A 16,062-nucleotide genomic window follows, 5' to 3' on the forward strand; every position below is an offset into this window, starting at 1 on the left:
GATAAGTCTAGGGTTCCCCCCTTCTTGGCGAGGAGCTCGTAGCTGGGGAGGCTTGGTTGGTAGTGGTGCTGGCGGTGTTTCCGGGTGGCCTCCGGACTTGTGCTTGAGGCTGCCTCTCCCGGTGATGGTTTTCAGAGGTTTTCCGCTACGCCAGACAGAATGGCTGGAGCCGGTCTTCTGTACTTTTGCTTTTTCAATCCTTTGGACGATCATTATAGCACTATAAAGAGCGTGCGCTGGTGGGCACACTCGTGCTCCATCCTCTGCGGAAGCGGGGGATTCAGATTAAGCGGCTTAAGGTCTTAGTAGGAAGACCGGCCGAAATATGCCAGTGCTAAAAAAAAAATAATGAGATTTTGTTCTTTTGTTTGTGGCGTCTTTTACTCTCTAGGGCTGTAATGAAGTTTTAGCTTTATTGTCTAGAGGACAAGTTTAATATACCGTTTTGATCTATAGGGCCAAACAAAGCGGTGCCAGTAACTGTCTCTAGGATAGCTTAGTAGGAGCTTAACGTCCAGAAAAGAGGGTGTATAATTAAAAAGCCTAAAGCTCAGAAGAAATTTTTAAACATAAGACACTTAAATTTATTAATAGAAAAGGAAATAGGAACTTATAGGGAGGGCTTTCAAGTAGTTTAAGATGAAAGAATAAAATAAACATAGGCTTTCGTAAAAACAATTTAAGCTTTGCGCTCATCGGCACAATGATTTATCTCTTTTACTATTCAGTAGTTTAGGCCTATAGTTTTAAAAAAATTGTTTTTGTTAAGTGGGAAGAAATTGATATCGCTCACTAAAGTACTTATTTTTAAAATTGCTTAAAAAAATTAAAATTATACGCTGTCAAAGAATTTTTGAGTATTTGAAACAAAGGTTTTTAAATAATATATGAAAGGTCTAAGATACTGCTTACTAGTTTAAACTGAGTTGTTCGAGTTAATTGAGCAAATAAAATGTTTTCTTTGTAGCTGAATATTCATGCAAAATTGGCAAAGTTTTTTTTCTTTATATCCTCGTTAAGCATTATTACATGTTGGGGCTAGAAATAAAAAAGTATGTAATACACATATCACATAAGAAGGGAGTATCGTTATCCTATGTCAATTATTTTTCTTGAACTGATTATTTTAATTTTAGCGCCCATAAGGACTGTGAAGAAAGCAATCTATAAGTTTATTAAAGTAACTCTTAATTACTGTTTTATAAAAATGTGATAACTAATAAAAACATTTTACAGAAAATTTTAATACTAATTAAAACATTTGTACCACAAATATGCTGCTTTATCTGGTCAAAATTGTTTTATTTTCAAAACTTTCTTTTTTTGGTAGTTTAGTTAAGGTTTAAAAAAAAAAAAGTAAAATCTATTACGTATATAGTACCCCTATAGTTCGACAATTAGCTATATTTTTAATGATAGGATGATTAATATTAATATTCTTTAAGTTACTTAATGGATCACTTCCTCAAAGGAAAACGAGCAACTATTTGCAATATTTCTCAGAATAAAAAAGGTGATGCCCAGAGTTATTCAGGTAACAAAAATGTTATGCATGAATTTAATGTGATAACTTTATCTCAAATGCTAATATCACCACTAAGAAAATCATATTGTGCCTACAGAAGAAGAATTAAATATACTTTTAACCTTTGATTTAATGCAGAAATATGGCCCCTGCATAGGTATGTTAAATTATTTTAAATAAATATGTAGACCTGTAGGGTTACAAACACGGGTTATATATAGGCTATTACAAAAAGATTAAGACTAACATGCGGGTGGGGTGAGTTGTATCTACGCTTGACCAAAGAAAAGGAAACTATTTCTTTTCGTAGAAATTTACTTAGATTTATTTAAAGTAAAGTAGCTTAAAGCTTTTAAAAGAACTAAAAAGTCAGGATTCTATAATTTTTTCTGTATTATTTATATGATTTAAAGAATATACCAGGGCTTTCAAGGATTGAGAGATACAATCGCGCCTTAAAAAATGGACTAAATCCCAACAAAAATATAGAGGGGATAGTAATGAAATATATTAAGAATGTACCAGACATTAACAGGTGTGTGTGGTATAAAAAAGTGTAATAAATATTAATATGATTTCTATGATCAATAAACTATTAACACTCATTTTTCAGATATTTAACTAAGGTTGAAGGATACAATATACCAGAAAAAAAATTAGCGATAAATTTTAACTTAAAAATTTTATGGAGAAATCAAGTTAAGTAACCTGTCCTACTTTCCACCTTATAATAAAGGGTATTGTAGGTAATTGTTAGCAAAAAAAAAAGTCCTGTAGTCGAATTGCAGACGACATATAATTTTGAAAGTCGGATTACGTGAGTTTGGGCCTTAACCTTATGTTAGGGTCATCATGCCAAAATTGAGGGTTAAGACCGTAGCTTAAAGGTTTTCGTTTTTAAGTGCTTAAAAACGAACTTACCAAGGGATCTTATTTGTTCACCTTTTACGCGTGATTGGTAGCACAATTAGATGATCTTCCATCTTTGTACAAAGTTGTTACCTACTTCTCTTTAACACTGGTTAATGTGTTTAATTGAGTACAGTTGTTGTGTTGGCAAGTCGCGAGACCATTTTGATTTCCATGAGTTAAAATAATTTGCGCCTAAATATTTATTATGCACTTACATAATGTTAACCCTCTTAGTGACTAAGTAATCATAAAATAGTAAGAACAATAATCGCCTGTACAATATAAGATTACTATCTGTGGGGCACTTGAAAGGTGTGGTTACTAAAAACCAGTAACATAACTATACCAGGTGCACCCTTAAACCCTATTTAGATCTTTCAATAAGGTTTAAAAATTATTGGTAATTTAAAAGGTGACGCTTTAAATTATTCATCTAAATTAACTCGCTAATATCGATTATAAAGTTTGCAACCCCATCAACACTATTTTTTGGCCTACCTTACCCAATGAGTAACTCACCCTTTGAAAAGCCTACGACTATTTCCTATAGCTGCCTTTAAAACGTAATCGCAGGGTTACTTCAGTATTTGGCGAATGGGACCAGGTCAATATAGCGACCGCGATGAACAAATGTGCCCTACCTAAACGGGTTCACGACGAAAGCCACTGGTGCGCAGTCAAACAATCCTATGGTACTTAAGCGGGGCTAGAACCTTGTAGTTAGTAGTCTGAAGATACAAAAGCATAAAAATAGCTATATATTAAAATGCAAGCCTTGCGTCTGCGGCTGAGCGTTATGGCCTTGTCTTATGCCAAAGCTAGTTATATCGCCTTCGCATTGCTCCCAAATTACGTGAAATGAACGCAAAGTTTGTTAATGGAGTTAAATTTGTTTTCTGAAAGTTGATCATAAACGTGGACAAACAGTCAGCAATGTGCATAGTCCTAGTGCGCTTGGGGCAAGCTCTCTAAACATAATCTCAAATTCTATTACGCCAAGGTATTAACAGATGGCACTACGGATGTACGTGATTTTAGATTTGAATATATGATAGCAGTTAATTTACAAAATCCCTTTGCCGGAGAAAATTTTATAAATTATTTGGGGTGTGGTGGTGGGACTCGCCTGTTCAGAAGAACAAGTAATCTGGGGAGGATTAAGAAAATTCCTCGGTAAACAGCCATAAGGGACAAAATGCGGAATTTATAGAAGCATCTCTTTTTAATTAAAAGGACTCAAACTACACACTTATTAGTCTTGGACCTGTTTGTTTCTTTTACAGGGCTTAACAAAAAATAAAACCAAAGCCAAAAACAAGAGAACCCAAAGTAATAAAAAAAATAGTAATTTAAAGGGTTGTTGAGAACACCTGGTTGTGTTAACTTTCAAAACATAGCATTATAAATAAACACCATAATTGTATACTAAGATATAGCACAAGTTCTGTAGTAAAATAAATTTTACTCAAAACTAAAGATTCGAAAAAATGTTTTCCTCCTGAAATTATAAACTTGAAGTATACTAAAAAAATTTTGAAAAAAACGACTAAAAAAATATATATTGAGACTAAACCTTAATTTCTACTAAATAACCACTGGTAAAACTAATATATATATAACATGAGTAGTGAGCCAGCAAAAACATTACATATTAAGATAATTATTCAGAAACTATGTTTAAACTAAATTATTAATTTTGCCGTAGAAATTACTAACCTTTACAAAACACTGATCTCGTTAGAGGAAGTGGAGACTAATCACTAGAACAGAAATACAGTAATATTAAAACTTTTTACAATTCTCATTTATAAGCTAAGACAAAAACAATATTCTGAGCTACACAATTTCAACCAAAAGCGGACTAGCGTTTTTTTTTATCTCCCTTGGTGTTTGTTAGGGCTTTGTGCCTATTTTAATGTACATACTAAGCCTGAACTATTTCTATTTTATATATATCAATATATATTTTTCATTTTCTCATCTAACCTATATTTATTTATTTTTATTACTTTATTTACTTAAATATATTCGCTTAACATGTCTCTTGTTCTTCTGATGAAGATTGTACAGTCTACACATTGCTGAGGTGCTAGTTTTAAGCGGAAACAAGCATGACTACTTCAATCTCTTGCAAACGTGACCTTTACTAATTGCATTCTCAAATTACTTCTCTGGTCTACCTTTACAAGACGAAAATTCTAATATTAACCACAATTATTTAGTGATTTACCTACTTAAAACTTACAAAACAATTAGTTTCCTACAATTTTCCACAGAACGAAAACACACCTATTAAAAACGTGAAACTTTCAGTGAAATAGCCATTTTAAAAAAATTACCAATTGACACAAACTAAGAACGCTACTGGATCCCCCCTCTGCTCAGTTTAATGTGCCCTACGAAATTGGTCTTAATGAACCCTTTGAATTACATACTGATAAAAGAAAAGTTTAAAGTAATATAGAAATAAACTATAACATAAAAATACAATTAAAAAATTGCTTAATATAGAATAACAAACAGCAATCCAGATTATTGGTTGAGTAAAACCTAACAAAGAAGCTCATTTACTGAAATCTCGAAGTTCTCATTTATCGTTAGTATCCGAGAATTAGTATATACGGAGAGAAGTAAATAACTAATAAAACTACCTTTTTAAGCAATTTTTTTAATTTAATTTTATCACGGAAACAATTCAAGAAAATCCGTTTACTCCGGCTCCATTAGTTACCCTCGATGATATGGTTAGTCTCTATGAAGATTACAATTTCTTCAAGTATATAAAATGACGAGTTTAAATAGTTTTTTAACTTTATAAGTCACAAAAAACATAATTACCTAATCTACAGAGGCTTTAATGATAAACGAATTCTAAGCAAACTTGACAAAAACCAAAAAAAGCCTCATTAAGTTGCACAACTAAACTTGAGAATTAAAACATTTCGAAACTTAAAATTCGAGAAATCCTATATACTACAAACTTTAAGAAATCACAAGAAACTTCATCCTTTGTCCCTTCAGAGAAAGGCCGAATATACCTATGGCGACATAGTTAAGGCGAATGTTTTAGTGCAATGTTATTTAGTCCTTGTCTAATCACAAAAGTAGTAGCTTCTGCAACCGAAAATAGCGCTATTAGCAGTAGTAATCCTGAAGATATGACTTGCCAGTATACCGTTTACGAAAGAAGTGAGATCAATTATAAACCTTATGCGTATAAAAAAAGCGCCAGGTTCCTACGGCTTAACGTCATTCTCAATAATGACCTGACTTTCACTTATAAATTATTTTTTTGAGTCATGTACTTTTCCTGAACGATAAAAAACGGCAGCTTTTGTGTGCCTTTCTAATTTAAAAAGTCCTTCTTCAAACTCTAAAGACTACTGTCCTATAATTCTTTTGGCGTATATTAACAAAATGACTGAAACTGTAATACTCAAACGATTACGAAAGTTTTGGAGAGTACTGGTCTGATACTAAAGGTTTCGAAGGGGTCACTCTGCTACGCAGCAGGTTTTACGTTTTTCCGACACGTCACGAAAAGGTTTAATAACTGATAAGTCAACATGTGCATTAGTAATGGATGACGAAAAAACATTCAACAGGGTAGGCACACTAAAATTTCAACGGAATTAGATTGCCTTTCCCTTTACAGTCTTTTCTGCCTCAAAGGGAATATTATGTCAGAGTGGAAAAAGCTAGCCCATCTAAAAAAACTGTCCATGGAGCCCCACAAAGCTCGCTACTATCTCCCAGCTAATTTGCTTTAGGTCATACCCAAACCTGTATATGCCTCAACTTTTTTGTCGTCGTTTGCAGGCGATACGGATGTGTATGCCTGCTCCAAATCTCCTTTAATAGCTTTAAAATATGGGGAAACGTATGTTTCCGCACTTGAGGTATGGTTTGAAAAGTGGTAAATTACAATTAACCCGCTTAAGAGTAAAGCTATAATTCTAGCGAAGAGGAGAACATAAAAAGAAATGATTGTTATAACGCTGTGCGGCCAAACAGCCCCAGGATGCACGGGTGTCATGTACTTGGGTATTTGGAACGACAAGCTATCTTCGTGGGGCCGTCACATTAACTACCTCTTTAGTAAACCGACGTTAACATATCAGGAACTTTATCCCTTTTTATGTAAAAAAAAAGTTTTTTTCTCCATGAACAACAAATTTAGCTTTATTTTGCAAATTATTCGGCGACTTTGACTTATGCAGCCGTGGCGAGGTCGTACGGCAGTCAACTAAATATAAGGCGACTTCAAGCGATTACGGTTTGCGGTATAAGGCTGTAAATGCCCGCTCAAATTCCGCTTATTTAGCTTTAAGGTGGAAACCTATAATGATTGCTCTCTAATATGGTTCGGTTAATGGCTGAAGAGCAAACTTACTTCTATACGATAGAGTGAACACAAACCCGAGCTTTCTGTTATTTCCGCTAGCTATTAACCGTTTTCCCGGAATATGGAGGTGGAATTTTTTTTGCTTACGTTACCAGCTCGTCACAAGCTAAGTTAGCAATTAAAAACCTTTAGTTCGCTAAAAGTAAAAAGAGCCCTTTAGCTATGCATTACAAACTTAAACCTTGGAGTGGTTGTACTATAGTGGAAGACTCGGATGCAAAAACCGTCTGCTGTTGTTATTCCTTGGTGCTCCATGGTTTATGCAGGACTCATTAACATCACGACCTGCTGTTAAAAATGCTTCAGAAATAAAAATATTTTATTTATTCCCACAACTCATATATTCAAGCGATAATTTATGATGTAAATGTTGACACTCCCTATAGGGATCAAGACAACTTCTCATAGCCTCAATGGTTGGAAGCGTATAAGATTTCAAATCTTTTATCAGATCGAGTAGTTTTTTTAAGCCCTCACTACAGTAGAAACTGGCTGTAATAAAAAATAATTAACTTTTAGGTTAAAACAGTCTAGATTAAAGCTTCACAACGGTAGTTCTATAATAGAAGTTGTATAGTTAGCCTTTTTTCCAGATAATTTAAATTAAAAAAAATGCAAAAAATACAATTAGTTAGTAGATTATACAGAATTATAATTAGTCGAGTTTTTTTAAACAAGTTGAAATTTGTAATATGATAAGCCGCATTTGTTTATGAAGTAAAAGTTTGAAAGAAAACCATATTATAGAGCGAAAAGTTTATATCATTTACAAAATTATTGTCGGTTTATGAATACTCTGAACGTTAATAGGTATTATGCTTAAACTGATGGTTTCTTTATACCCTAACAATCCCTTCTAATTTAATAAAAAAGAGCGCTAATACAATGCATACAATGAAACTGTTGCGTCCATTGACACTGGAAGTTGTAGTAACCAATAAAAGTCCTAAAGTAATTAAAAAGATTATAAATAAATTTGTAAAAGCCCCCTTAACTTCCAGCTTCAAGTTTTTATAAGCTTGTAGAAAGAAAGGGGCATATGGCACAAGCACTTCTTTTTCTCTTGCATATTTATTAAAAGCTTGATATTTGGTCAACAAAACTACTAGATAATAAATTAATTATTTATGTGCGTAGCCTATTTCCTGGTTTATACAAATGCAAAATCTTTTAAATTTATTTATCTAAAATGTTGTTGCGAGAGTAGAAATTATATAGCATAAAAAATGGAGGTGAAGGAGACTTGGCTTAAACAGCTTTCACCGTGTGTTGTTGTTAATACTTGATTCCTTGCAATTTTCAAGGCAATAAAAACATTTAATAAATCCTTTCTTTGGTAAAATCTAACGAAATTTAAAACATGTGTTAAATGAGTACGCATTGACAATAAGAAGGGGTTTCATATATTAAGCAAACTAGGCCTGGAGAAAGGGGAAGACGGCTTATTCTGGGACTTTAAGCCCCCTTGGATTTGGATAACCTACTTTTGAGCGGTTTTATTATCTTAAGCAGAGATGTTTTTTAAAGTTAAAGTTTTGCCGACGATCTAGTCGTGTAAAATCTAGAGCTGACACGTTAGATGTATACTTAGGTAATATGATATCTGGCAATGGCAGAGAGTTTTTTTTAAGCTTCCCAAATTTACACTAATGCCCACATCATTAATTTGTTGTTTGATGCATATGCGGACTTTAGCAGACTAAACTAACTTTTTCTGTGTCGCAAAGTAAATTATTAAGGAAACGTAAATTTAAACGGTAAAGATCAAAATTATCTTACATTAACAGTTTTTTACTTAAGTGGTAGAATTATGAGTTTTGAAGACTATAAAACACTAAAAGTTGGAAATAGTCGATGTTAAAGTGGAAACCCTCTATTTTATTCTTTCTACTATCTAACTTAGCAAGACTAGGCCTCCTTTGAGACCCATGCCCTGACTATTTGTCTGCCAGCTATATCAATTATAACTGCTATTAGATAGACCTGAGCACAAGAAAATTTTTTACTTATACATTGACTTTAATTTTACTGGAACTCCAACCTACTCCTGTTAAATATACAATTATAAACTTTAGTAATAATAAAAAAATGAGATCAACTGCAGCTCACACGTACATAATAACTCAAGTGTAAGTATTACTATTTAAATCCAAACTTATTATAGCCCTCCCTACCGTAAGTATGGGATCTGGCAGCCCTATCTTCACTTTCAGTGTGCTCAGCAGTGGATAGGAAAGTGATGATTACCGTATTAGGGAAGTAACGATATTACCCCGAATGTAATGGATGTTAAAATCTGGTAATGAAAAACTAAACACCACGTCTTAAATAGTTTATTAAAAAAGGGAGAATCTAAAGTTAACTAGCTTGTTGAAATTTTTTGGGATAATTCTATGTTTTTAGGAAAGAACATGCTTACTTAAACCATAACCATAAATCTCGCTTAAACAAAAAATTATACCGTTTTAGTTTTGTTTATTTGGTTATATTTTTTAAGTTTACAGCTTTAGGTTTATTAATTGTAACATCAATCCTAGTGTCTATGATTCAGTATAATAATTAAACTTTTTTACTAATAGATGTATATATTAAGTCATGCCCAGTGATTTACCTGTGCACAAAGCTGCTTACAACGTAAGTTTTAGTTTTTTATAAACAAAAATTATTTTAATCAGTATATTAAATATTTTTAAACATTAAAATATTTATTACTGTCGAGTAGGGAAATCTTTCCGATTTAAAAGAAGCCTTTAAAGATTTAAAAAAGGAAAATAAGTTTGATCCTGATGTTCCGGGTGCACAGCACAGAACACCGCTTATGCGGGCGTGTGGTTCTAGCAGTGATCCCAAGGACGTCATAAAATGTGCGGAATATTTGATCTCTCTTGGTATTATATTTTCCCTTCTTTAAATAAATTAGAGATAATAAACAATGTGACTTTACGCACACCCAATTTAAAAAAAATTTCCATTTATACTATGACAAAAAAATTATATAAATCTCTCCTATACTAATAAACACCTGAAACAATTTCTTTTAATCATAAAGCTAAAAGCTAAAATCTTTAAACGGGTTCAACGAGCGTAGAGTATAAAAGTTATTTTTAAAGTTAAATTAAAAGCAATTTTAGTAAGTAGACTTTAAGTTTTTTCTTTGTTAATTATTTAATTTCTATTACACTTTTAAAAACATCTTACTTTTTTAATAACTCCTTAAATGCTTAGGCGCTAACGTTAATGCAGCAGATGATGCGCGGCGTAATTGTTTGCACTGGGCTATTTTGGGTATACTTATCACTCTCCAGTTAATTTAAATTTTTTAAAAACACGAAAAAGGAAATAATAGGTATATTGTAGATTTTCTGATGAAGCAAAACATCGACATCAACCAGCAGACCTCTTCCGGTACCCTTAGCAATCATAGATTTTTTGCGCACAGCGCCATGTTACGCTTCGTGCTGCACCGTAGGCGCCTCTCCGCTGCATTTGGCAGTCAAGGCCGGAAATGCGGAGATGGTTAGTGCCTTGATGACGTTCGGCAGCGATAAATCTCTCTTGTGGGAGGGTAAGACAGCCGGGAGGTTGGCTTTAGAGCTGAATCACCACAAAATTGCGAATATGCTGGGCGAGAAAAAGAAGTCTTCGAAGTGCATTTTACTATAAACAAGCTAATTATAGAAATCTTACCTCCTCTAAAAGTTGCGAAATCTTTACGAACACTATAATTTACAAATGAAGCTAAACAAAAATTTGGTCAGTTTTCATTGAAATATAAAATGCTTTTGGTATTTTAATGAAAGTTAATAATAATAAAAAAAGGTAAATCGGTTAAATAAAAATAAATTTAAGTTTTAACGAGTATTAATGTTAACGCGTGAAAAGTTAAGTAAAGTAAGTTTGACATACTGTGAGGCTTTGTATTTCTAATGGTTGGCAGAAACTATTTAGTAACGGAGCAAAGCGGATGCTCGTCTCAAATAAATTATACTAAAATTATAGTGCTGCAATGCCGCATATTTGACGTTTTTAGTAGTTATTATAACACCCATATCGTGGAATATCATTAAGAAAAGGAGTGTTTATAAAATGTACGCTAAAAAAAAGAGAAAACTAAATTCTCTACAAGTAAAACTCAACTAAATTAAAAATTGTTATAAAGCTTAAGGGTTTATAGTTCTACCTACTAAATAAACGCAATATAGCAGACATTAATAAAAAAAAAGTGCGCTTTGGTGCCTTTTTTTTATTAGTGCAGTAATTCACAGACGCAACGGCGATTTCTCGATTAGTGTTATATCGAGCGTATGATTGGAAGAGTTCTATAAGAAAATAAATTAAGTGTAATGAAGAAGCTACTAAAGCTGCAAAATAGTAAAGGCAATGCACTTTCTTAATTCTAACAGATTCTATCAATATTATGATTTTTCGAAAACAAAGTGAAGATGTCTAATTTCTAAAGTAATTCCCTATAAAACCAGAATGTTTGTGAGCCAACCAAGATTACTACCACAATCCACCACAATAGCATTGCCAAAGTCCTACTATTTATGATTAATACTGGCGTTGCTAACTTTATTATAATAAAATCTCATGGTTGCAAACATTCTGGTCTCAGCTAGAGCCAATGGGGTTTTAATAAGCAACTATAGTAGGATATGGGGCATGAAAAGACACCACCGACATTGCTTACTTATAAAATCATTATTAACAAAAAAAAGTAATCTTGCGAGGTGCCAATATTTGAATATTAGTAACCTCTATACTTAAAATCTAACCGAAAACGAATGTCGCGCTAAAGTAGTCTTAAATTAATAGCAACTTACAAAAGTAAACATAAACTTCCTGACAAGATCTCCAGAGTAGCCAAGTTGATCACGTGATTGCTCAGTCTTACAAACAACATTTCTAAACAGAATAAACATATCTAATTAGTTAAAATATACCAAATTCAACAGTTTCATAGTAACAAATTCAAGAGGGAGGACTTGATGGGCGTGCAGGAAAAACAGTTGTCGGATGATGGCTTCGTACGTCTGCTGGTCAACTTCTTTATTTATAAATGAGCGCAGCGAGAGCAGAAATTCAGATTCAAATCGCGCACTACTTGCCGTCAGGTGCGACTCGTCACCTAACAAAATTTCTTCGGGATACTTCTCTTTATCGAAAAACTCTTTCGCAAATTTTAAGCGCTCGTATAAAATCTTTATAGAAATATTAAAAATATTTAAATCAAGAACACAGTTAGCACCTGAAAATAACGAAAAAACAAATAAAAGGTTTCTGTCTCATAAAAAGTTGTCAGCGGCGATTCAGTATTTTTTTTTGTTGGAGAATTAAACCCCAATAATTCTATAAATTGTGCATCTACAAAATCTGGTAGTCGCTTACAATTATCAAATTTATTGTGAAGGTTATTATTATTATTACAACTTTCTAAATAATTATTTAAAGTGGTATAATCCTTTAAAAGAAAAGAATCGTCGCCTTTGTGGGTTTTGCTTACTACCAACTGTAGCAGCCTCATGCAATGTGCAAATATTTCAGAGTTATTAAAAGACATGCGAAAGTGAGGCTGCAAACAAGTTGACTGCTTGTCAGTCAAACGCTCAAAAAGGAGACAATCGCACTCAAAAAGTAGTTGTGCTGAAGAAAACTTTGTTTCAAGTGTTTCCTGAAATAAATTTATATAGAAATAAATAAAAATAAGTAAAAAAATTTGTAATATCCGCTTATTCATAAAAATATATACATAAGTTGTATATAATGTATTTAACTTTGACTATTATAAACTGGTGGTCTCGAGAGCGATAATAATTTTCATTATCGACTTTTCGCCATGCTTTAACATATGAAATTCGATGCCTTTCCCATTCGCTTTGCTGCATTAAACAAATATTATTAACTTTTCCCAGCAGTATTATTATTATTATCATTATTACTAAACAGTAAAGAAAGCCGAAGGTGACAAAAAGACGTACAGCAAAACAAAGTCGTTTAATAACGAGTTCTACAGCTATAAGAGGACTTTCTATAATTTTTTCGATAACTTTTAGGGCATTGACGCCGTACAAACGCTTCAGCGCCTAAAACGAAAAACAAAACATTTACATTACATACAAAACTATAAAAGATTATAAAACTTTTTAATAGTAATAGGAATAAACTTTTTTAATACCAGCAATAAGAATATAATAATGAAGCCTAAAAAAAATAATACAACCTGTAAATATAAAAAGTACGAGTTTTTTTTAGATGTCAATTCAAGTAATAAACTTTTAGCCTTTTCTTTGTTCGTTCCTTTTAAAGTTTTCAGTATTTTTTCAAAAAAATTAATTGTTTTTTGGTTGGCGGAAAAAACTGCCAATGGTGAGCATATGTTAAGGTAAGCGAATAAAACTAAAAATAAGGTAAACTTTATAAGTTGATAACTATAAAATAGTATTAATTAAAAACCACAAAAAGTTTAGTTTCATAAACTATTTGAAGGTTCTAATATTTATATATATAATAAAAAAGAAAAAGAAAAGTGATTAAAAAAACGTAAAAAACTTAGTAGCCTTAAAAATATAAAAAGTATATATAATATTATTGCAAAATTTTAATAGCTATAACATAGTAATAATATATACCGCTTAGTCAATGTATAGAATATTTAATGCTCATTATTTAAAAAAACTACAAGTTCGTCCACAAACGTAAATAATATTTTTGATAAAAATGATTTTTATAATATAAATATAAAAGTGCGACTAACGAGGAAACAAAACATTTTAGTAGACTTTTTAAGTGATATTGAAAAGTAAAAAACTTTCTTTTTATAAATTTGAATATAATAAGTAGCAAAAAAAAAAGGGACTTGCCCATATCAAATTCGTAACGTTCATCCTCACAATCAAAAAGACTTTCTTCATATTGATTTTTCTTATGAGCTATAAAAGATTCGTCTTTCTAGTAATTATTATTATTATTATTATTATTATTATTATTATTATATAATTAAAAACCAAATAATAAAATTATGCAGTAAGCGGTAATTTTTGTTGGTCCTTTATATCCGTGTCGGAAATATAAAAATAAAATCCCAGATAAATAATTAAATTATTAAACTATTTATTAAATAATAATTATAATTTAAATATACACTAGAATTCTAGAAAGTGTTTCCGTCTGCCTAGTAAGTTATTATTACTATAATATAATTACAGACCAAATTAGGTTTAACTTTAGTAGCAAAAAATATATTTAATATGCTATATATATAAAAAAAAAGTTGTAAGTGAATTAAAGATTTATAATTAAAAAACTTTTCCTTATATTTTACTAATAAAAGTTTTAAGAAAAAGTAATTTAATCTCAATTTATTATGATTTTTTTTTAATTTACTTTAAATAATAATTATAAAATTCCAGTAAAAAAATAAGAAAGCATATTTATATTATGTTTTTTATATTTCTATATAAATTGAAAATAAAATTAAGTAACGTTTTAAATATTAAATAATGTTTCCAGATTAATATTATAATTCCTATCAATTAGTTTTGATAATAATTAATAGATAATAAGATTATAATAATAAAAAAGAAAACTTCAGAGCTGAAGGATGAACACTCCCACTCTTGATTCAAAACTGATCTATCAAGTTCGGTTTGACCAGTGCATTTTCTCTTAGAAGCTTCCTGAAAAGTTATTAAAAATTAGATCAGATGTTCTAGAAACTCACTTTTAATTTAACTAAATTTATTAAAGATTTATTACTATCTGAAATTATTAAAAAGTTTAACAAATTTTTTATATGCTCCTTTAAACTAAATAGTACTTTTTTAAATAAATATATGAATTTCTTTGTTCTTTTATAACTAAACAACATTCTTATTACATGTTGAAGTTTAGAATAAAAAAAAAACTAAACTTTTATTTGAATGTTCTAATATTAATAAAGTAAAATAAATTATTCAAGTCAAAATAAATTACCAAAGTTATAATTTTATATGAGCCAAGTCTTTCTTTATCACTTAGATAAGAACTTTTTTCAGTTGAGCAGAAAAGATCTTCAACAAGCTGAATGTAATATGAAAACTCTTCGTAGAAAGAAGGGCTTTGTGTGTAGAAAAAATCTTTTGTAATTTGTATAAATTCTTTTTTGGTAATAAGTTTCAACTCAAAAAAACTCAAGCATTTGATAAAATTCTGAAAAACCTTAAAAAAAGAAAATGTCAGAAATTATAACAAAGCAAAGAAGTTTAATTTTTCTTTGTTTATTAAAATTTTATTGGTTTTCACTATAACAAAACTGTAGGAAGAATTACCAAAGGATCTTTAATAGAAACTTTTAACTTTTCAAACAACAGTTTTTCAAAAACTGATTTATTCATTATCTTACAGTAATTCTTTTGTGTAGAATCTTCCGTAAAAGATCTTTAGAAAAGGAGCTATCAAAATTAAATGATAAAACTTTTAGTTAAAAACCTTTTTAAACAGGAAACATCAACATCTGTAGAGATAAATTAATAAAATGAACTAAGTGCATCCTAAATTTTAACTTTAGGCGTTACCCCCATTTAATTCAGAGTGGAGATATAAATTCCATAAATTAACTAAAGAAGGATCATCTTGGAGAAGCGCTGATATCTAAAAAATAAATTTATAAAGGAAGAAGAGAAAAAAAGTATAAACAAAGTTTTTGATACTTTTTCGCTTGCACTATACGAAGATAACTGGTCGACTGAAAACGTGCTTAAGCTTTTTATAAATCTTCTGTAGTTAAACGAGTCGGAGTTCTTAATAAAAAAAAGAAGGCCAGACGATAAGCAATAAAGTGAGCTCATAATACTACTAAATATAAATATACAAGAATATTTCTAAGTAATTTATAGCCTTCGTAAATTTCATTGGAAATGTTAGTTAGCAATTGCGGCTCAACTTCGGTGGAACTCACATGCGAAGTCTTTAATAAGTAACGCACATTCTCCATTAATAACTTTTATGCAACAAGCGAAACCTCCGAAAGAAAAGAAGCTGGGCAAAACCTGCTAAACTCGCTAATATACAACTTTTTCTTTCCACGTGGCCTTGCCGCACGTGGAAAACCATACCGTTTACTAGGCGCTATCCTACTGGCTTTCATGATAATATATTTCATCTTTTAAAGACTAAAGAAATTAATTTAAAAAAAATTTTAAATTAAATTTCTAACTTTTCAAACTTGTTTAAATTTCCAAGT

At 31.0% G+C, this 16,062-nt stretch overlaps 1 protein-coding gene and 2 long non-coding RNA genes across 3 annotated transcripts; 1 reads left to right on the plus strand and 2 right to left on the minus strand.

The window, feature by feature from the left end:
* Positions 1-9,434: 9,434 nt before the first annotated feature.
* Positions 9,435-10,543, plus strand: LOC135141072 (ankyrin repeat domain-containing protein 1-like). The gene is made up of 5 exons (XM_064071925.1): positions 9,435-9,476; positions 9,565-9,730; positions 10,068-10,127; positions 10,179-10,247; positions 10,312-10,543. Exons 1-5 carry the CDS (start codon positions 9,438-9,440, stop codon positions 10,503-10,505), a joined length of 528 nt encoding a protein of 175 aa, XP_063927995.1. The 5' UTR covers positions 9,435-9,437; the 3' UTR covers positions 10,506-10,543.
* Positions 10,544-11,078: 535 nt separating this feature from the next.
* On the minus strand, positions 11,079-12,098 carry LOC135141153 (uncharacterized). The gene is made up of 3 exons (XR_010282341.1): positions 11,786-12,098; positions 11,666-11,731; positions 11,079-11,161 (listed from the first exon to the last, which is right to left on the minus strand). It is a non-coding gene; the product is annotated as an uncharacterized LOC135141153 (long non-coding RNA).
* Positions 12,099-12,228: 130 nt separating this feature from the next.
* Positions 12,229-13,124, minus strand: LOC135141071 (uncharacterized). The gene is made up of 4 exons (XR_010282307.1): positions 13,063-13,124; positions 12,821-12,925; positions 12,617-12,721; positions 12,229-12,513 (listed from the first exon to the last, which is right to left on the minus strand). It is a non-coding gene; the product is annotated as an uncharacterized LOC135141071 (long non-coding RNA).
* Positions 13,125-16,062: the final 2,938 nt, after the last annotated feature.

The sequence above is a fragment of the Zophobas morio genome, unplaced genomic scaffold (assembly GCF_036711695.1).
Source record: "Zophobas morio isolate AGI-343-1 ecotype UQ-CSIRO unplaced genomic scaffold, CSIRO_AGI_Zmor_V1 ptg000042l, whole genome shotgun sequence".
Taxonomy (NCBI): Eukaryota; Metazoa; Arthropoda; class Insecta; order Coleoptera; family Tenebrionidae; genus Zophobas; species Zophobas morio.